The sequence below is a fragment of the Momordica charantia genome (assembly GCF_013281855.1).
Source record: "Momordica charantia cultivar OHB3-1 chromosome 4 unlocalized genomic scaffold, Mcharantia_2.0 BLBB01000004.1, whole genome shotgun sequence".
In the NCBI taxonomy this organism is placed as follows: domain Eukaryota; kingdom Viridiplantae; phylum Streptophyta; class Magnoliopsida; order Cucurbitales; family Cucurbitaceae; genus Momordica; species Momordica charantia.
In genome coordinates this window covers 27,491,071-27,514,395 of record NW_028275162.1, presented here as the reverse complement: position 1 = coordinate 27,514,395, position 23,325 = coordinate 27,491,071, and the positions used below count along the sequence as shown (strand labels likewise).

Below are 23,325 nucleotides of genomic sequence, written 5' to 3'. Positions count from 1 at the left end.
TTAGCATCTGTCAACGCTAGTGGTGGTGATCTCGGCGGTCCGAGCTGGGGCATGACTCATGGGTCACCTTGGAGCACCAATGGCTGTCCTCCACGTGTCCAGGGTATTCTTTCCCCCAAACATTATTAGTCTAAAAATGTTTTTCTAGGATTGCCCCTTTTTAATATAGTATAGATTACAGTATCTATATAGTAGTACTGCTAAATACAAAAGGCACGATAGCAGGATTAAATAACAATACTAACAAACAAAGATTACATTTAGTTATAACAAAAAAGATATACAAAAATACAACCCTAATGAGCTCTAACACAAACCAACATGGGTTCTCCATTGGTCTTGCTTTCCACCACGTACTTTTTGATGGCCCAAGTTTCAGCTTATTCATCAAGTCATGGGCTCACATTTGCAAACTGCTCAAAACGGATAGTCCTTTTTGTGGTTTGCCACAAGAACTGACCCCTGCATTCGAAAGAGGTCCCAATATCCTCCAAAACCCATTTGATTTCGTGCCCAAAGACAGAAGCTTGAGCTACAACGACTCAATCTCTACGCCTCCATCCGACTGGGTCCGAGCCTCGTTCGAGCTAACCCCAACACACATACAAAAACTGAAGAAAAGGGTATTGGAGGAAGTAGATGAAGAAGAACAGGAATTGCATTTGTCGACGTTTGTGGTTGGTTATGCGTATGTGCTGACGTGTACGATCAAAGCAAAGAAAGAGGAGTGTAAAGAACACATGTACATTACATTGGCTGCAGATGTGAGGGGGCTATTGGATCCTCCAGTTTCGAGCAACTATTTTGGTAACTGCATCATCCACCCGGGAGGGAAGATGATGGAAGCAACAGACTTTGCAAATATGGCCAAGAAAATTAGCCATCTGATTTTGGATTTGACAAGAAGTAGTCGTGAATTGATGCCATGTAAACGACCTGATGATGATGACCTAGAGCACCAACGGCAACGGGCTCACGAATTTTTATCAAAAGTGGAAGTTTTTTCAGTCGCAGCTTCTCCAAAGTACAAGCTTTACGAAACGGATTTCGGGTGGGGAAACCCCATCAAACTGAGCTCGTTACGTTGGGAGAGAACAACATTTCGTTGACAGACGCCGGAGTTGGTGGCGTTTGAGGTTGCTCTCATTCTTCCAAATCATGAAGTCGACGTCTTTGCTTCTCTCTTTGCGGAAGGTCTTAATTAATTACTCTGTTTGCTTTTCTTCTCTCAATAAGACACATGTATGTCCATCAATCACTTCTCCTAATCATCTCTTCCATTAATGCAATTTCATAATTTGGAGGTAATAGATCATCCTTAAACTTCTAATTTTATCGGTCCTTGATTTTACTTGGGTACGAAATATTGAAGAAAACCATACTAATAAATTGGATAGATTTAAGAAACCGAAAAAAAATATAGGTAGTGTAATTATATGAGACCTATTTCTATCTTGATTACTATTTAAAAATATCTTATTATTTTTTTTAAAAGATTCTTTATTTTTACATTTTCCTTCTTTAATTGTCAGACAATAATATAGATATTCAGTTGGTAATCTATTAAGTATTTTCCAAATATTTCGTATAGAAAATATGGTCCTCCTCCTTAGGTAAAGAAATCCTCAAGTGGTTTATTTATCTCATTAGGATCAGAATTAATATCGATTTACCTCTTATGTCGATATCAGATCAATCGATATATAAAAATATCGACGTGTTGACAAATATTTAATATCATGATACCTATTTTATATCATCGACGAGCATTTCCCAAAAGAGTAAAAATTTAATTAATACATAGAAAGATAACGTAAACACATCATGAGTTGTTCATTGGTCCAAAGAGACTAGATTTAATTAAAAAGAGATGAGATCAAATCTCATAATCTGGCTCTACTTAGCTTAGGGATGAGTAAGTTTTGAGATTTTTTTAAAAACAAAACCTCCCACCAAACAGTTCCTAAATGGTTAGACATCGAACCTCAAGACCATTTCTTCCATTTCCAACGTGGGATAAGAGGGGGAATGCCACAAAACATTCTTCCATAAATTTTTACTAACTTGTTAATTTATCATCATCAACTAAATTTAACATTCACCCAATTGATTCTAACATTCACTCATGAAAATGGTATAATTAGAAAATTATAAAAAAAATAAGTAAGTAAATTGAAATTAAATTATTTAACTGAGAGATTAAATTGAAGAAACAAAAACTCACAATATTATTATAGAAACCTTAAAATTTAAAATTTAGTCTGATATTTTGAATAGAAAAATGGGTAGAAACTAGAAAGACCAAGAAAATGAGTTTTCCAAAGTCACCCAACACGTTATTTCACATTCTTGGTTTTGCAAGTATTTGCAAAAACACTATAGTATACTCAATTCTTATATCACATTTATCTTTCTTATATCAAATCATTTCTATACTCTTCAATCTTCCAAATCTTAAACCCCCCGAAAGAAAAACAAAACAGAAACAGAAATCTCTCTTTTGAAGGTGACCAAGATGGTGAAGATTATTGAAGCATGTAAGATCTCTCCATCTTCATACTCATCAAAATTTTCCATTTCTCTCGCTGCCTTTGACTGGATGTTCCTTAATTCCCCTCCACTGTCTCGTGTGTTCTATTATTCGATTCCGATTCCGATTCTTCATTGTTCTTCCACTCCACCCTGATCCCAAATCTCAAACACTCCCTCTCTCTCACTCTCAACCATTTCTTTCCTCTCGCCGGCAACCTCCTTTGGCCGGAGAATTCTCCTCTCCCCTTCATCCTCTATTCCCCAAACGACGCCGTTTCTTTCACCGCGTCGAGGCAGACTCCGGTGCCGAATTCCACCATGCCTCTGGCAACCATCCACGCCAGATCAAAGACTGTCAGCCCTTCGTACCCACGATCCAACCATCCGATGGCGATTCTTGTGCCGCGGTTCCATTAATGTCCATACAGGTTACTCATTTTCCAAACCATGGATTCTCCATTGGATTCGCTACCCACCACGTACTTTTTGACGGCCAAAGCTTCAACCTTTTCTTGAAATCATGGGCGCACATCTCCAAACTGACCACAATTGGAGCAACCCATTTGGAATTGGAGGCTACTCTGCCACCGGAACTCACCCCTTCCTTCGAAAGAGCCGCCAATGTCCTCCAAAACCCATTCGTCCCCAAGACAACAACATCACTAAGCTTCGACTCGTCCCATTTTCCTCCATCCAACTGGGTCCGAGCCACGTTCGAACTCACCCCATCACACATACACAAACTCAAGATCAGAGCATTGGAGGAACCAGAGCAACAGGAAGAAGAATTGCTGCATTTATTATTGAGACTAAAGTGTAAATAATGCCTCAGTAATTCTTCATTAATGCAAGAGGTCATATAAATAGACCATGAGACAACTGTTACAAGAATAACAGAAATAAAACTGATATAACTAAGCCTATAACCACTATATTAACAAACTAATACTAAGTGGTACAATATACTCTAATACTCCCCCTCAAGATGGGGCTAAGAGATTAAAAACACCCATCTTGGATAACAAAGAAGTGAAAGGAGTAAAATGGAGTGACTTAGTAAAAATATCAGCTAGCTGAAACTGTGTTCGAATGGGCATCAATCTGATAAAACCAGCAGCCACTTTATCTCTAATGAAATGATAGTCAAGCTCAATGTGCTTGGTCCTTTCATGAAACATGTGATTAGTGGCAATATGAATAGCAGCTTGGTTGTCACAAAAAATGAGAGCGGGTTGTTGAAGAGAAATCTGCAACTCTCCCAAAAGCTGAGTAAGCCAAAGAATTTCAGTAGTTGTGCTAGCAAGCGCTCGATATTCCGCTTCTGCTGAAGAACGAGAAACGGTTGTTTGTTTCTTAGACTTCCAAGAAATGAGAGAACCCAAGAAAACACAGTAACCGGTTGTAGACTTTCGAGAATCCAAACAAGAAGTCCAATATGAATCGGAAAAAGCTTGTAGCTGAAATGTGGAGGAAGGCTGTAACAGAATGCCTTGTCCATGACTACGCTTCAAGTATCGAAGAAGGTAATGGACAGTAGTAAGATACGGCTGGCGAGGTTGAGAAACATATTGACTAAGCTTATGTACAGCATAAGCAATGTCAGGCCTAGAGACCGTAAGATGTAGAAGCTTGCCAATGAGCCAACGATATAAAGAAGGATCATCAAGCAAAACACCAACAGAAGCCTGCAACTTAATGTTTGGATCCATCAGCAAAACAGAAGGTTTGCACGCAAGGAAGCCCGTATCCTCCAAGAGTTGCAAAGTGTAATGACCCAGAAAGTATCTTAAGGAACCCAAATCCTTAAGTTTGAATCTATCATGAAGTACAGCCTTCAAAGCATTAATGGCAACAATATTAGCTCCGGTAACTATTATATCATCCACGTAAACCAACAAGGCAATGAAAGATTCACCAGATCCTCGAATAAACAATCTATAATCGGACTTGGACAGATGAAAACCAAGACTCAATAAAGTAGCAGAGAATTTATCGACCCATTGCCTAGAGGCTTGTTTAAGACCATAAATGGATTTATGGAGGCGACAAACAAGACGCTCCCCCTTAGTTGCAGCTAGATGAGAATGATGATATCCCAAAGGAAGATCCATATATACCTCCTCAAATAAGTCTCCATGGAGGAAAGCGTTGTTGACGTCCAATTGGATCAAGGGCCAATTCAAAGAGACAGCAACATGGAGGAGAACTTTGACAGAAACGAGTTTGGCGACGGGAGAAAAAGTCTGAACGTAATCAAGACCTTCCTGTTGAGTGTATCCTTTCGCAACGAGACGAGCTTTGTAACGCTCAATAGAACCATCAGAGTGATGCTTAATTTTGTAAACCCATTTGCGGCCAATGGAGTGTTTGTTTGCTGGTAAAGATACAACAGACCAAGTATGGTTGATCTTCATAGCCTTTAATTCATCATCCATAGCAGCCCGCCAGTAAGGATGTGATACAGCCTGATGATAATATTGAGGCTCATAATGAAGAGAAACATTAAGAGCAAAGTGTCTAAAGTCTGGAGATAACCGAGAATAGGAAATGTACTTCTGTAAATGATATTTGGATGCAGATGAAGGCAAGGAAGAAGCCGTGAGCAAGCTGCAATGAAAATCCTTAAGATAAGTAGGAGGTCTAGTCAATCGATTAGATTTTCGAACAGGTGTATCAACCTGTGGAGGAGGAACAAGAGCAGTATCTAAAATATCAGAAGCATCTTGTCCTGAAGTATGAACTTGACTAATATCAGTATCTACAATAGTAACATCAGTATTGACAGCAGCACCATCAGTATTTACATCAGCAACATCAGTGTTGTTTAAGTCAGTACCAGCAGAAATGATATCAGAATGTTGTAAACCCAAGCTGTCACTACCAGAAGGAGTCATACCATAAGACAAATGAATATCACTGGGTGCAGCAACTGTATGACAACCATCCACAAAATCAAAAGACTTGGGAAGCACAATATGAGGAAAAGGATCAACAACCTCAACAGTGTCTTTGATATTATGAAAGGGAAAAAGAGATTCATGAAATATAACATCCCGAGACACAAAAAAACGTTTGTTTTCAATATCATATAAGCGATACCCTTTCATTCCCGGAGGATATGCGAAAAAAAACTGCTGGAATGGCTCGAGGATGAAAATTAGAACGATTATGAGGTAAAGATGATGCAAAGCAAAGACATCCAAACACCCGAAAATAGGTATAATCGACAGGTTTACCATATAAACGTTCAAAAGGAGTATGCCAATCTAGTAACTTGGATGGTGTTCTATTTATTAAGAAGGCAACAGTAAGAACACATTCATTCCAAAAAGATATAGGCACCTTAGACTGAAAAAACAAAGAACGAGCCACATTAAGAAGGTGTTGATGCTTACGCTCGACCACATAATTCTGCTCAAGACGACCCATACACGAGAACTGATGGATAACACCTTTTGAGCTAAAAAAAATCAGCAAAAGAAAGCTCTGGAGCATTGTCAGACTGAAACTGCTTTATATGTTTGTTAAACTGAGTTTCAACATACTTGAAAAACTTGGGAATAAGAATCAGAGCATCAGATTTATGCCGCATCATAAACACCCAAGTAAAACGAGAATAATCATCAACAATAGTGAGAAAAAACCGTTGGCCAGCATGTGTATAAGACTGATACGGACCCCAGATATCACAGTGTATCAAATCAAAAACACTAGCAGATAGGTGATTATTATTCTGAAAAGAAAGTCTCTTTTGCTTGGCTAAAGGACATATTAAACATGGATCAATTGAAGAATGTTTATCAAAAGTACAATGTAAAATATCCTTTAGAACATTAAGATGTTTGGGTGAAGGATGACCAAGCCTAGCATGTCATAATTGAGTAGAAGACATACTAGAAGATACATGTGTAGCAGCAATGCGATCAGTATATTCAGCATCAATCAGATAAAGACCATGCCAATATTCACCCCTGCCAATCGTCTGTAAAGAAGACTTGTCCTGTATAAGACACGAATCACCAACAAACTGAATCATTACTGACATATGTGTGGCCAAAGCACTGGTAGACAACAAGTTGAACTGAAAATCCGGAATGTAGAGAACCCCTTTAAGTGTAATATGAGAATTCAATCGAACATCACCAATAAATTTCACAGGTATGCGAGAATTGTTAGGCAGAGTGACAGACATATCAGATACTTCAACCAAGGACGTAAAAGCAGGCCGAGAGAAACATACATGAGCGGAAGCGCCAGAATCAATAACCCATCGAGTACTGGAATGGATAGAATTCAAGATGGAGTAACAAATACCTGCAACATGTGTTGTAGAAGAAGAAGCAACGTCTGAAGTGGTTTGAGCTTTGGTAAGATGAGTCTGAAGCAAATTCATCAAACTCTGACATTGTTCTGGAGTGAAATTTGGTAATAACTATGAAGGGGATGGGGATGAATGTTGAATAGCATTCAAATTCTCAACAGCTGTAGTCTTGGAAAAGCTCAGAAGGCTTAGTTGAAGAGCTAGGACTGGCATTCTTGGATCCAGAAAATTTATAACCCGGGGGGTAACCGTGTAGTTTATAACAACGATTAATAGTATGCCCTTGAAGCCCACAATGAGTGCAATGAGCTTTTTCTTTCTTCTTCGTCTGTGAAGGATTTCTCATAGAAGAGTTCGAATTATTACTAACCAAAAACGCCGCAGGAGAAATAGAAGAAGATGAAGAAGAGATATTTCGTTGAGCAGCCTCCTGCGCAACTAGGGCAAATGCACGATTGATAGATGGAGCAGGTTCCATAAGCAACAATTGAGCACGCAATTGGCTATAGGACTCATTCAAACCCACGAGGAAGCACATGACGTATTCATTTTGAAAATATTCAGACATGGATTTAACACCACCACAGCTACAACGACCACAGGAGCAAGAAGGTCGATAAGATGAAAGCTCAGTCCACAGAGTTTTCAATTTGGTAAAATAGGCGCTGACAGTCTGTTGATCTTGAACAAGATTAGACAAATCTTGGCGCAATTGAAAAATTCGGGGTCTGTTCTGGCGCTGAAATCGTTCTTGAAGGTCAAGCCAAATGTCGCACGCAGAATCAGCAAACAAGACTCTTGCGAAAATTTCTTTGGACAAAGAATTTAAAATCCACGAAATTACCACGCTATTGCAGATATTCCACGAATGGAGTAAGTCTCCAGTAGGTCTTTGGATCGTGCCATCAACAAATCCAACTTTATTTTTTACGGTGTGAGCGATTAGCATAGATCTACTCCAAGACGTATAATTCTCATCCGTCAGAAGTTCAGAAACAAGAACCAAACTCGTATTGTCCGAATGATGGAGAAAGTATGGGTTATGGTGTTGTTCAAGAAGAGACGGAGGAATCGGTGAAGATGAACTTGAAATCGGAGTCGGTATAGTGGTCGATGACGAAGGATTCTCCGATGCTGGAGGATGTTCTTCCAATGGAGGATCAGTAACCGCCATAAGGATCTTGACGGGAAAAAATAGTGGAAAAGTGAAATAGTCACTGATACCATATTGATACTGAAGTGTAAATAATGCCTCAGTAATTCTTCATTAATGCAAGAGGTCATATAAATAGACCATGAGACAACTGTTACAAGAATAACAGAAATAAAACTGATATAACTAAGCCTATAACCACTATATTAACAAACTAATACTAAGTGGTACAATATACTCTAATATTTATCAACCTTCGTGGTGGCATATGCCTACGTGTTAATCTGTTTGATCAAGGCAAAACAAGAGGAGTGTAAAGAACACGTCAATTTCTCAATCTCTGCAGACGTGCGGGGGCTGTTGGATCCTCCGGTTTCGAGCAACTATTTCGGTAACTGCGTGACCCATCCGGCGATGCTGGTGGAAGCAAGGGAATTCAGAGGAGAAAGTGGGTTTCCAAAGATGGCCAAGAAAATTAGCCATCCGATTGTGGAATTGAGGAGAACTCGCGCGGTGGAGGTGCTCAAAATTTCTGATGTACAGCAGCAGGAGCGAGACAGTTTTATGTAGAGAACCGAATTCTGCTCGGTTGCGGCTTCGCCAAAGTACAAGTTCTATGAAACGGATTTCGGGTGGGGGAATCCCAAGAAATTTGAGATCGTTTCTTTGGCAAACAACAATGTTTCGCTGACTGATACCAAAAATGGAGTTGGTGTTGAGGTTGGTCTCGTTCTTCCAAACCTTCGTTCGGATGTCTTTGCTTCTCTGTTTGCTCAGGGGCTTAATTAGTTTTTTTTTTTTGTCCCAACAATGTCTTGAATTTCATTTCTTTCCTCTTTGTTAACTCTCTCTTTGGAGAAATTCTCAAAAAAAAACAAGAACAAAAATATGTCTTTGGAGATTGATGATTTCACGTGCATTTTAAGAGATTACAAAAATAAAGACTTTATACTCTAACAATGTTTATGTGAAAAAATATTTAGTTTTCGTTTCTTTTTAGTACAAAATTAAGAAAGCGTGGCTGCTGGGATTCGAGCCCAGGTCTCCACGGCCAGAAACAGCCACTTGGTAATAAGAAATGTTTGGTGATGGATTATTAAGCAATTATCTTAATGGTCACCCTTAAATTTTTATATAATTTTTCCTAAAGCTAATGTGGTGTCAAAATTTCAATGCTGGTTAGTATAGAAACAGGTAATAGCTGACCAAGTGACAAATTTTAGTGAACTTGTTTCAGATTTTATAATTAAAATAGTGTAAATTTTAAAACAACATCCTTTTTATGTCTTCATTTTTGCAGCTTTTTAATTTGAAACCATAAAGTATATAATATGGTAAGATAATGATTCTATAAAATTTAGAACAAAAATATTAATAAATAAATTAATAATATTTTAAATTGAATAGTATAAAAATATATTACTAAAATACAATTTTTTTTTCTTTTTTATAGTGAGATTCAACTCTCAAAACTTCTACCAAACACCTATCAAATATTAGTGAAAAAAACAATTATTAAAAACATCTATTATTTTAAACAAAATTTCTAGGTAATTTAAGGGAAAAAAATTATATAAAAGAATAATATATTAATTAAACACATATTCTAAAACTAAAAATAACTCGATTCAGAAAATATTTAAAAAACAATTTTTAATAATTAAAAATAAATGATTATATGGGTCAATTCACAGGATCTAGACCCGATTGAGCTTCGATCCATTGAATTAGACCAAAAAATTGGACTATAAACCTAAATCTGAATAGTTGATCGGTTCAAATCCAGCATAAACAATACTTGAGATCCACTAAAGTTGGACCTGGGCGTTGCTTCTTTAGGCCGGCTGGTGAGACTAAAATTCGAACAACTACTTTAGAGAAAAAGAAGATTCGTTTCCAAATCAAATATTGGCAAGAAAATAAGTGACATGATTTTGAAACTTAGAGCAGCAGCACCACATTTTTTCATGAAGAACTCCAACTTTTATCAGTTGCAGCTTCACCAAAGTACAAGCTTTGTGTGTGTGTCAATGAATCAGTGTTCTACTTATATGATCCTTGTATGACATTAATTTGAGGGTTGAGATCTCATCATCCTTTACTTTCTTTGTTGTTGTTTTTGCTTTTATTAACTAATTAGTTTGTCTTGTTTTATAATTTACATTTTAAAAATCTAGTCGCATGTTGAAAACTCAAGTAGAGTTGGTTTAATATCGATTATATTTTTAGTTTCCTCGTTTAAAAATTGGAAAAATATCAATATTTACCATTCTGAATTAACTTTCCAATTTTATCATCCCTAGGTTTACTTGAATTCAACGTGCGATAAACTTTATCCCAAAAAAAAAAACACACACACACAAAAGATGAAAAACAAATAATTGCCGGGTAAATGTCCGTAGGGTGTTCATGAGCTGGATTATACTTATATAGAAAAAACAAAGAAAAAAAAAAGAAAAACACACAAAAAAAGACGAAAATCAAATCATTGCTTATATTTGAAAAATGTGATTGATTGGGCAAATGTCCATAGGGTTGTTCATGAGCTGGATTATACTTATGCCGTACAAACCTTTTTCTGTCTCCGTTCTTGACCCACATTTAATTAATAACCTTGGGCACTTATTAATGTTAATTTTCAATTAAATAAATTTATAATTAAATACTTAACCTTGGGCGTCCGAAAAGTGCAACGAAAATTGAAGGAATAAATACCTCGTTGATGGAAGCACACGACGTCGACGGAAAGTCTATTTGGCAACGAAAAGAAAAAGATCTAGAAGAAAAGAAGAATTAAAAGAAGACGGTATGCAGTATCCTGTCCTCGTTGATGAAGGTCTGACGTCTGAAAGGAAGGCGGCGACAAACGAAGGAGGTTGGAGACGGCAGAAAACGAAGTGGAAAATTCAAATCATGATTTCACAAATTTGGAAGTTGTTAATTCGTGAACGGATCAAATCTTTGAGAGATTTGAGGATTTTAGGTTGAAAAATTGAATCGCCCACAATAATTAAATGAATATAATTACAAATTAAGGATTCAAATCTTTTAAATTTTAAAATTATAATATATTAAAAAGCAATAAATAAGGATAGAAAGGGTATTAGAATAAAATTCTACATCAAAATATCTAAAAGTGTAAATTTAGAAAATTGTGTAGATGCGATTTTAAAACAGCCCTCCCAAAACATTATCTCTTTGATTTTCAAACAGTGATCTTTAATTTCAAACTACAAGGTTAGATATTTTAACACCGTTTAGGATGGTCCCACGAGCCCATATATATGGCGAAAAGAAATACCCCAAAGATGGGGAGGAGTATGATTTTGTGTTTTATTTGTGGACCTCTAATTTGGAATAAAGTAATCCACGAATAAGGGTATTATTTTGTCGGTTGTCTTTTTTGTGTCTTCCTTATTTTTCCTTTTATCTTTTTCATTTCCTTCGCGCTTATATTTTAATTATTTTTTTCCGTTTATTTATATTATTTACATTAAATCATAATCACAAGACTAAATTAAAGGAATTAATGATAAACATATCTTAGAATTAATAACCTATTATTTCATTCTAACATACACAAATATCATTGTATTCCCACATACATATTCTCATACATCATCGTTAGTGTGGTGTGGTTCCCCTTTTTTATTTTTCTGCACATTGATTTTTAAGATTATGTTGAACAATTTTATAATTGAAAATTGGACATTGTGAAAAAAAAAAGATAAATAAATTGGACGTTGAGATAAGAATTAAAGGGATTTGATTGGGCGTCCATGGATTTCGCCAATCCTCCATCAATAATATGTCTGAAAATCTTAATATGCCAAATTGTTCTTTAATAATTATAAGAAACAAAAAAGTACCCCCCCACCAAAATAACTATAATGTTATGTACGTAGATATTACAAAATATTCTTCACCAAAAAGGGTATTTTTTTCAGTTACAAAATTACTCATTGTACTTTTCAAATTTCCACAATACAAACTTTTTAATTAAAAGAAAGATGTGACATTTTTTTTAATGATTTTCATATTTGGAACTCTCTTTCTCCCCTCTTTTATACATCCTCTCTCCTTATTCGACGACGAGAATGCCATCACCCCTTCTCCCTTGTAACATATCGCCGTCATCGTCTCATTTCGTTCTAGATCTGAAATGAAATGATCGAGAAATATTCAGATTAGAAACGTTTTGACATTTCCTTCCAGATCTGAAATGAGTCATTCAATATGTTAAATGAAATGGTCTAGATCAACTAAAACAAAACATTCAGGATGTGAACATCATAACAATGGTGGTTGAGAGTGAAAGTAGAAGGATATAGGAGTGGAGAGGGAGAAGGGAAGACACTCCATTCCAATATAAATAAAAAAAATTAATCGAAAATAATATATTTTGCCACATAATCAGAACCCACCCAACAAACAATAACGGTATAATTTTTCGGTTAGTTAGCTAACATTAATTAGCTTGAAGGGCCATTTAGAACCGGTCATTTTTAAATTAATGACTAAAAATGTATATTTTGAAACTTCGGACCCCTCACTCAAACCTTGGAACCAAAAGTACATTTTAACTCAAAAAAAAAATTACTTTAGTTAATAATCAACTTATTATAAAACCCTATATCTTAACTATTACATGAATATTTTTCTACATGTAGAGCATAACTTGATAACTAACTTATCAATAATTAACGCAAATAACTAAAAATGATTTTTTAATGCACTAGTGTAGTCACCTCATCTTCCACCGAGTATTTTGTTTTTTTCTTCTTTGTTTTCTTATAGAAAATTACAAGAGTGATTTAAAGCCTAGACTTAAGCAAAACGAGTAAATGCCATTCGTCATTGAGATATCTTCATGTTTACATTTATTAACAAAAGAAATTTATATTGATGTACATATCTCCAACTAAAAAGTTGTGAGTTGAATCTCCTACCTCACAATTCACATGTTGTATAAAAAAGAAATAAATCTATATTGATGTATATAACTATTTCTATGGATTTGACTGGACAAAAAAAGTTAGTTGATATTTTCATCACAAAATATTGTTGTTATTGTTGGGTTTGTAGAGACACGAGGAAGTATCGTTGTTAAGTATTTTTAACTTAAAAAAAAAAAAAGGTGAGGGTGAATGAAAAGAATTCAGATAGAGTTTCACCGGCCATTCAATGACACTCATGTGCTAGGTACAAGCTAGCTTAGAAGAAACACATCAAAACCTTTGTGCTGCCTTCGATTTTTGAGATAAATAGTATAACCCTCTCCTCAACTTTCAATGTGATTCTTTAGAATCTCGTCTTTATTTCCATTCAGAAATCTTGCAAACTCTCTCTTGTTTCTCTCTTCAATTAAACTTCCATGGAGAAGAGAGGCAGTAATATGAAGCTTAAGGTTGTTGAAGTTTGTAAGATCTCTCCATCAAAATCAATTACATCACAATTATCTCTCAATCTCAGTGTCTTTGATTGGCTCTACTTAACATCCCCTCAAAACGGACGTATTTTCTTTTATCCACTCCCTCTCACAAATTCATTCTTCCACTCCATCCTAATCCCCAAACTCAAACATTCCCTCTCTCTCACTCTCAACCACTTCCTCCCTCTCGCTGGCACCCTCCTCTGGCCCCACAATTCTCCCCTACCCTTCATCCTCTACGCGCCAAACGATGCCGTTTCCTTCGTCGTCGCCGAGACCGACTCCGACTTTGACCGTGTCTCCGGCAGCCACGCGCGCATGCTCAAAGACTACTCTCCGTCGTCTCTTGTGCCGAAGATCATCCCATCGTCGGAAACCGCCGTCCCACTCATGGCCGTGCAGGTCACCAAGTTCCCCAAAAATGGCTTCTCCATCGGCTTAGCCACCCACCGTGTAGTTTTCGACGGGAAAAGCTCCAACATTTTCCTCAAATCATGGGCTCACATTTGCAAAATGATCAATATGGGTGCAACCCAATTTTGTTTGCAGCCCGAATTCTCTCCTTCATTCGAAAGAGGCGCCAATTTGCTCCTCCAAAACCCGTTTGGCCCCAAAAACAGAACCTTGAAATTGTCATCCCCACGCTCTCCGCCGCCGTCCAATTGGCTCCGAGGCACATTCCATTTGACTCCCACCAACATTCAAACCCTCGAGAAAAGGGTATCGCAGTGGATGGAGAAAACTTCATCCCAACAATTCTACCTATCAAAATTCGTCGTGGTCTACGCCTACGTGTCGGTTTGTTTAATCAAAGCAAAACAAGAGGAATGTAGTGAGAAAATCTACATGTCGTTTCATGCCGATGCTCGTTGGCTATTGGACCCTCCAGTTTCGAGCAATTACATTGGCAATTGTGTCACTTATCCCGCAGTGCTGGTGGAGGCAAGAGAGTTCAGAGAAGACGATGGGCTTCCAAACATTGCCAAGAAAATTAGTAATTTGATTGTGGAGCTGAGAAGAAGTCGAGCCATTAATGTGTGTGACCATAATTATGAACCTTTTTCTTCCTCTAACAGCTCCAATGATTTATTGGGGGGAGTTGAAGTTTGTTTTAATGTGGATTCGCCAAAATCGAGGTTTTATGAGACGGATTTTGGGTGGGGAAGGCCCAACAAGATTGATGTAGTTTTGGAAGAATGTAATAGTTTTTCGTTGTTGGACAGTAGAGATCATGGAGGTGGTGGTGTTGAAGTTGGCCTTCTTCTTCCAACCCATCAATTCCACATCTTTGCTTCTCTATTTTCTAAGGCTTTAAATTAGCCCCATTCAAATTTCGTTTTGGGTTTTCGAGTTTCAAATTTATTTTGTTTTTGCTTTTCATTCTTGCAAGATTTTTTAATCTATTATTTTTACTTGGTATTGTTATTTTGTTATTGAATGTTTAATAGACTTCAGGTATGTGTATTATCTGTAGTGACAAAACTATGGAGATTGGTTCAAATGAATATTGGACAGTAAAATAATAACAATCATAAGATTTGAGATTTTTTTTTTATTTAAGTTTAAGAACTAAAATATAAAATTAAAAAAATTGAGGGACTTAATTATTTTTTTTATTAAAACAGATTATTGTTAATAAATTAAATCAAACTTTTATTATTAAAGTCTGTAAGTTGTTTGCATCCTCACATTCATCTCATCTACTGCAACCCTGGCCTTCAACGACAGTAAAAATACAATATTTTTAGTACAATAAAAATACAATATTGTTGAGATATTATTTTGTGCGTAGGTTCAGAAAGAATAAAATATTATTTGTTAGTCTCGTGAGTAACTAACAAATTTTTTTAATCCAATTGTCTTTTCTTACCATTGAGCTAGATTCATGTTGATTCTGACTATCTTTGATTGAATTTGTTAAAGATCTTACATTCATTATTACTACTAATCGTGCCATAAGTTAAAAGTTTGGTCTTGATTTAGAGAGATTTTTTAAATATGTTAAATTATAAATAAACTCAAAAATTTAAACTATTGTGATAAATTTAATCATTTGTTAGATACTTAGAGTGAAAATTCTAGGCTTTCACAAATGATTCCTTGGTTTGAGATATTGAGGAAAAAATTAATAATTTTGATGTCTCCCTCCAACGATTTCGAAGGTGAAGTACACCCAAGTTCCAATGGCATTGTCAAAATTTTGGTCGTCTGGGAAAGAATTAACCGGCTTGAAATGGTTAATTAATTGATTCACAATATCTTAAATATATTTAATTCATTCATTCAAATTAGTTAAATTAAATTTAGTATAAAAGTTACATTTCAACAATTATATTTAACTATTTTTTATTATTTATAATTAATTAATTTATATATATTTTTTTTGAGATCAATTTTGATTAATTCATTGGTGCATATATCATGATTATAAAAGATTTTTGTGAAACTTTAAACATACGGTCCCAAAATGTTAAGTTTACGTATAGACTATCCCGATACCCATGTGAAACCCGTGTCAAAATTTGATGGGGTCATGTGCATGAACGTTTTTGTCCCATATAATTACCAATTATGATGTGTATATCTTTACATCTCACATCAATGATTGGGATGGGTAAATAATACTCTTTTTTCTTTTGCAAGCATTATGAAAATAGACTGCTCAATCAGTCTACTTCGATAAGTCTACCAACTGACTATTTAGTTTTACAAATAGCAAAATTGACATTGATTAGTGCAGTCTCAAAACTTTAAAAGTATCTATTATCCTTTACCTATTAAATTTGTCGAAATTGTTTAAAAAAGTTGTCGAAATTAATTTCAAAAGTGGTAGCCTAGTGAGTGTGAGTGTGAGTTTTTCTTTTTTCTTTTTTTTTTCTTTTTACTTACTTGAATAATAGACCTCTCTAAAAAAATCCTTATGAAAACAAAGTGATTGATAAAATTGGCAAAAATAAAATAAATGAAGGGCAAAACATAGAAAGAATCTACCTACTATTCAAAAACTCGGTTAGCCATGTTTGAAATATTAAAAATTTTGGCTTCTTAGAGAATTTGAAATTTTGTACGACATGATGAGACCTGGAATGGATAAGAATTGCAGGTATTTGATTGGATGAATGGATTCCCACTAATCCTTTTCATCCTCAAAATCAGTAATTCACCATCAATAATACAAATTTAAAATAAATAGTGAAAACTATAAAGTTGCCCTAAAGCTGCACGTGACCTCACTGTGATATGACAGCTTCTCTCTCTCTCTCTCTCCCCCTCCCCCTCCATAAGTCAGGTGTTATTATGAATGTTGATATCTGATATGACACTTTCCTTTTCTGTTGTGTGTCTGAATCAAGATTTGAAATGAAAATATGATAATATATTGATCTCGATGGAAATTTATAGGAAGGGTATAAAAAAAAATTGTAAAAAATATTTTAATTTAATGAATAATTATTTCACCGTTTTCAAATAAATTAAAAATAATTAATATTAATATATATGTATTAATGATATTTTATTGGTATTTTTTCGATTTTTTTTTTTAAATACTATGAAAATATTGATTTACCTTTCATGTTGATATCATAGGTACAATTACGAAAATTTAATACTCTAGTCTAAAGAGATATGCTATATTTACAAATATACTTTTAATAATACATACTTTTAAATATTTTAGCATAAATTATTTTACCTATTAAAGTTTTTCGTTTTTTTTCTCCTCTAGACTAAATGGTTGGGTGCTTTTGTTAAGTAATATCATCAAATTAGGTAGGTTTTAGTTTCGATTTTATTTATTTAAACTTCTTTGTTCAACCACGATGGCTTATGATTTTGAGTTGATTTTCACATCTCCTTATTATCATGCTAAAGATAGAAACCCTAATTTATTTCCCATTAAAAATTAGATACGTTCAAATTCATGAAGTCTCAATTTTACAGAGATATCAATAATGTTAATTTTCTTTATAATAGACGTGAGATATGATATCTTAACTTTCTACGTGAAAGAAATGAACAAATACTATTTATTAGGTTGATGTTGGCTATATCAATAATAATGTTAGTAAAATAAAAACTTGGATTGATATTTGTAGAAAATGATATTGAATCAATAAACTTATAAAGATTTTGATCTAATGTGATTGAGGGAGAAAATAGATTCAACCTATTGTCTAATTTGGGCATAAACTCTCGATCATTCTGTTTTTGATATTACCCAAAAATTTCATATTTATGGATAGGTTGTCCTTCACACCCTCCCCTTATCTAGCCAACGCATATCCAACGAAACTATATTACATTCATGGATTATTTCAAGCGTTTACTTTCAAAATATATAACTAGTGTAACATCACAAACAACACCTTGGATTGAAGCCAAAGTATTTTCTTCTGCTTCTACAATTTGATCTGTCTCTTACTTTTCTCCTTCTTGAACTTACTGTAATCTTCAACCAATTTATCTATAGTTTTATGCTTCACATCCTCAATCATTACTTTCAAAACCTGTTCCTTAGAAAGCTTAACAAATTAACTGTCTGTATAAATCAATCAAAGAGTGAGAATACTGCCTATACATAATATACTATAAGGAGTTTCTACTCACTTTTGTATGACTTATTTTTATTAGTCTATTTCTATTGCATTCAATAGATAAGTGTATTTAGCAAATAAAAATAGGCCACATTAGATAATAATGTAGAAGCTTGTACTGACAGACACTTTCTATAAAGAAAAAAGAGGAGTGGATGGTTTGTTTACCGTCTCGAAGATGTTTTGAAAAACGTCCTTCGGAATGAAACTCAGAGTCTGCAGGACAACAAATGTTAGATTCATGAGGAGTTGAAACTTAAGTCTACTTGTAGTTCCTCTTTTGTCAGTGTAAATAGCTCCTTTGGAACAAACTTTGGCTGAAGATGGCCTATAGTCCCTATGGATGCCATTGATCTCCCAATTTGTCTGCAAACAAACACACCAAAACAAGCCGTATATATTTTTTTAGTTTTCATGGAACTGTAGCAAAATATGCTAAAAATTTGGGATTTTGAATGAGATGAAGAACATATACCATTTCAAGTTCGAGAAGTTTTGTGATATATATGATGAGGAACATGAGGTGGGTAATCCTCACCACTGGTTTTGGAGATTATTTTTATATCAACCACTGGCAATAACTTGAGAAACAACAACTGGATTTGTGGCGTTTCAATTCTCCACTCTTCCTCGATAATATCAAAACATCCAAACTCATGTTATATCATAATAATATAACAATTTTTTTAATAGTAATTATAATTTTTTTAAATAATATATTTTTTAATAGTAATTATTTTATTTTAAAAGAGAAGATAAATTTTAATAAGTAACATTTATTTAAACAAATTTAAATAGAGAAGATAAGATATAAAAAGAAACAGCAAAAATATTACGGAGATTTAAACATAAGACTTTTAATTTACAAGGTGAAAGTGAAGGTACTCTAATGACCTTAATGGGAACTCTAAACATTATCTTTTAGAGTAAGTTTGGAATAAGTTTAGTAGGATAATGAAAACATTTTACCAAACAAAAAGAACGTACATGTTTGTACTAAAAAAACATAAATTTTACCAAACAAGGAGAAATCATAAACAACAACTTTAAAAGATGATGAAAAAAAAACCTGGTTGAGCTGTTGACATTTTCCTGGAAATGTTGCCTTCAGCAATCTGGGTTTATCTTCCAAGTATTGATCAAAAGAAGCTTTCTAGAGAGAGAAAGAACTAAAAAGAATCAATAAATAATTAGTTTATGAAAAAAGAGAGAGAGAGAAGTAGAAAGAGGTGAGAGAAATATTATGTTCATACACCAGGAGACTCGTTAAGAGGTATATCACTGAAAAATCCCATAGAAAAAGATAACAAATTTTGATGCTGCTGCTGCGTTTTGGAGACTGCACAGAATTTGCAGCTCCTAATTATTTTCTGCTTCTTCTTCTTCACAATATTGAATCTGTTGTTCGACCTTTGTTCTCCATTTTCAACATGGAAATGTAGTAATTGAGTGGAAAATAAAGACATCATCGTTTTCTCATGACCATCGCGGTCTGTTAGTTTTTGGTCTTTTTAAAGCTTGTTAATTTTCAACAAAAAAGGACACACCTTTGCCATTTTGACACCCGACATTTTCAGACAAATGATTTGTTTTGCAGTGATTTGTGTGTAGCAAGTACAATCCCTAGTATATGTACCTCTAGTTCTTTCTCTTAGACGACGACAATAGACTTCAAGGGCGTGAATACTTGTTCTTAGGCTTGAATCAAAATCTTGTGTACTTCGAAAGTCTTCGAATCTTCGAAGTGTTCTTTAATCTTCAAAATCTTTGTGTCTTCTTATTTTCTTATCTTTAGTCTTCAAAATCTTATGGGAAGGTTTTAGTCGGTCTTTAATGTTCAAAGTCTTCGAGGCCTCTGAAATCTTTAATCTCAAATATAGTCTTTGGTCTTAAAAGTCTTTAATCTTTTGAGTCTCTGATCTTCAAAATCTTTAACTCTTCGTCGGAATCTTTGATCTTTTGGTCTTTGAAAGTCTTTGAAAGTCTTGTTGGTATAGAGAGTTCTCAATTTTAAAGTTTTCAAGTCCTCCAATCTTCCATTATTAATCCACTATAATGACTTTAAGTTAATTTAGACTGAGTCAAATTATATTTTAGGCCAAAATTTCCATATGACCCGATTTAATTTTGTGATCAAACGAGCATAAAGGGAGGCGTGAAAATGCATAGATATCACCTTTTTCTAACTTAAGTAATGAAAAGAATTCCCTCCCCGCAAACACTATTTCTTCTTTGTCTAATATGTTACTTATCCATAAATAAAGACTTGGTTGATTTATGCACAATTTTTAAATTAGTCGAGGGAATATAAAAAGGATGTCACATTTTCAAGCAACTATTAGAATATGAATCGAGCATAACTCAATAATTGACATATATCTTCAATCAAGAAGACTGTGAGTTCAATCCCCACTTTCACATGTTGTACTAAAAAACTAGGTAGATGGTCATTATGGTTTGAACTTATTCTCTCTAAACCCTTTGCTATTTAGATTGGCTCTTATTGACCACTAGGTCATCCCATGATAGTTCTTAACTTTGTTTCTTATTGTATCAACTAAAGCTCATGACGGTATTTGAGCCAGTTTCAAATATTTTATTAGAAGATGTGAATGTTTATCGTACTTAATTAAAGTAAATGATATGAATTTGATATCTGAGTTATAAAGTTAATATTTGCATAGTTCAATTGGTTAAGGTATCTATAAAAAATTTATTTCGAATTCCCTATGTTATTTAACTGATAAAAAAAATCAAAGTTACGAAGAAAAAAGTCTTTGGTAATTACTTGAAGTTGAATGTCTAATCCATTAGACTTTTCACGGAGAAAAGTGAGAGTAATTTTAGTAATTAGGTTGTGTGTATATATATATATTTTTTTTTCTTTTTGCAAAGACACAAACACGCGTTTCTTTTATTCATTTTCTTCATTTATTTTATATCCAATTCAATTATTTCTTTATATTTTAGAATTTGAATTTGAATCAGCTTTTGAATATGTCCAACGAGAACGACTATATTCTTTCTTGGAAAGTCTTACTAACTCATTCTTCTTTTTGAATTTGAAATAATTTATGAATTTGAGGGAATTGTGATTTAATTCGATTTTACGTCATTCAATTTTTCTATTTACCTACTGACTTTGGAGCATATAAAATAAGATAAAATATGTGGAGTAAAATTTGTTTATTATCTCAAATTGTTCAAGTATTGTTCATGGTATAATATTTTGAAAGATTTTTTATGTAATTCGATAAATGTAATTATGTCATTTTCCTTTTTATAAAAATTCTATCATAGGGAGAAGAAGACGCATCCACCATTGCTCAAGTGGGGTCTACAATACTTGGAGAGCTTTGTGTTTGAAAAGATTCAATCGAATGGAAAATCGATCAATATTGTGTTGAGAATGCAATCAAAATCCTAGGAAGATTTTAGATATATAAGTTAGAAATGTTATCTTCATTAACCTGAGGTTTGTTGGGTGATATCAAAAATAAAACCATGAACATAAACTAAAGTGTGTTCCAAACTGTTTAATTTGCATTAAACTCGTCACTTTAGTTAGAGCTTTGCGCATGCTAGCTGGAATTAATAAAAATTAAGACGATATAAAATAGAAATAGGGAAAAAAACCACTAATAACAGTATGGATATGACACCATATATGGAATTAAAAAAGATAAATACATGAGTGGAAATTTTACTTTTACAGAGCCAAGCAACAACATCCTTCCATATAATTATCATATTTGATTAAATAAACTCTTCAAAAAATAAAATTAAAAATCCAAGTGGGACATTCATTGTTTAAGTGAGAAGGATCTGATTCATAAATTATTTATTGATAAAATTTCCACCGACCGCAGAATTGGGTTGAATTAGATCGGGCTATACTAGATTTGTCTATAGTGGATAAGTAGTTTCATATTTTGAAAAATTGATTTTTTGTGAAAAAATATTTTTTTTAATACAACATATTGAGTTGGGATATCGAACTCACAGCCTCTTAGTTAAAGATATACGTCGATTAAAGACTTGCTTTGACATGTGTGAAAAAAGTTGATAAGATATCTACGTGTCGAGTATTGCACTAATTAGCGAGGTTTTTTTTCTAATATTATTAAAATTAAAACTAATTACTAAAATGTTCCAAAACTAATTTAAAAAATAATACTATTTTAAATAGTCCACTAGACAAATTCAGTCACATGCGGCCTCCCTTACTCCCCTCTCCCCCTACAAAGCTTCTTTGAGATCAGTGCTGTAACACGTGTCAAGGCCGTCTCTTGTAAGCGGACTAATTATGACACATTATTTTTTTTAAAATAGTATGGATATTAAAATATTTTAAATTTTATTTTAATTTTAGTAATATTAAAATATATACATATACACACTAATAAAATTTTACTAAATAGGCAATTACTTACTTAATTGTTAATTTATTGATTAGCAATATCTTAAATATATTTAATTAATTAATTAAAATTTTTGAAATTTTTGTTTGGTATGAAAAATTCATTTTTCAATAATTATAATTAATTAATTATTGATTATTTTTTTAGTACCATAATTAATAAATATATATACACATATAGCTAAAAATGTTAAGCTTACACATATACTACGCATGTGAAACATGAGTCACATTTGTTGGGTCATGTACGCATGACTCCCCTGTCCCACACCTTACTAATAATTGAGATCGGTAAATAACATTGCTTTCATAGTTTGAGAAATTGAAAAGAATTTTTACCGAAAAAAATTGGCTCTTAGAAGTTAAGAGGAGTACATTAAATATTTGACAATTTATTATTTTTTAATTTTTGCATTTCGATTCCTTAAAGTTAAGGAGGAATTCCTCTTTAATACCATTAAATATTTGATAATTTATTATTATTTTTTAATTTTTGTATTTCTTTCTATTTCTACCAATGCTTTCGTTTTTCCATTTTATTTTTTCATGGAATTTAAGAACTGCAATATTCTCATTTGAGTAAAGTTTGGTTAGGAGTGGAATTCATGTTTGTATTGTGTGTTGGATTTTTTAATATCTTTATTACTTAATCCTTATTTGAATTGTAACTGAGTTAAATATAATTGAATTGGTTAAGACATATATCTTTGATCACAAGGTTGAAGTTCAGACCAATAATCTTATCTGTTAAACTAAAACAAGAAAGAAAAAGAAACTTATGTGAATTTTTTCTAGTTAATAACCAAAATAATATAAACAAACAAAAAAAAATCTTATTAAACATAAATTTCTCATTCCCACCAATTAAATGCA

The 23,325-nt window shown here is 33.7% G+C and overlaps 3 protein-coding genes and 1 pseudogene across 4 annotated transcripts; 3 read left to right on the top strand and 1 right to left on the bottom strand.

The window, feature by feature from the left end:
- The first annotated feature begins 299 nt into the window (after positions 1-299).
- On the top strand, positions 300-1,109 carry LOC111006172 (BAHD acyltransferase At3g29680-like). The gene has a single exon (XM_088123008.1). The coding sequence runs from the start codon at positions 300-302 to the stop codon at positions 1,107-1,109; it is 810 nt and encodes a 269-aa protein (XP_087979134.1).
- Positions 1,110-2,628: 1,519 nt separating this feature from the next.
- Positions 2,629-8,905, top strand: LOC111006170 (phenolic glucoside malonyltransferase 1; the record flags this gene model as incomplete). Its single annotated transcript, XM_088123007.1, is given in 3 exon segments — positions 2,629-2,947; positions 2,950-3,348; positions 8,251-8,905. Coding segments are annotated over 3 exon segments (1,044 nt in total), but the record flags the coding sequence as incomplete, so codon positions are not given.
- Positions 8,906-13,151: 4,246 nt separating this feature from the next.
- Positions 13,152-14,817, top strand: LOC111006487 (phenolic glucoside malonyltransferase 1). The gene has a single exon (XM_022278455.2). It carries the CDS (start codon positions 13,381-13,383, stop codon positions 14,755-14,757), a length of 1,377 nt encoding a protein of 458 aa, XP_022134147.1. The 5' UTR covers positions 13,152-13,380; the 3' UTR covers positions 14,758-14,817.
- A 2,808-nt stretch (positions 14,818-17,625) lies between these two features.
- On the bottom strand, positions 17,626-19,613 carry LOC111006169 (uncharacterized; annotated as a pseudogene). Its single transcript, XR_015790469.1, has 5 exons — positions 19,286-19,613; positions 19,102-19,185; positions 18,508-18,661; positions 18,201-18,398; positions 17,626-17,945 (listed from the first exon to the last, which is right to left on the bottom strand). The product of XR_015790469.1 is annotated as an uncharacterized LOC111006169 (transcript).
- Between the last annotated feature and the right edge of the window lie 3,712 nt (positions 19,614-23,325).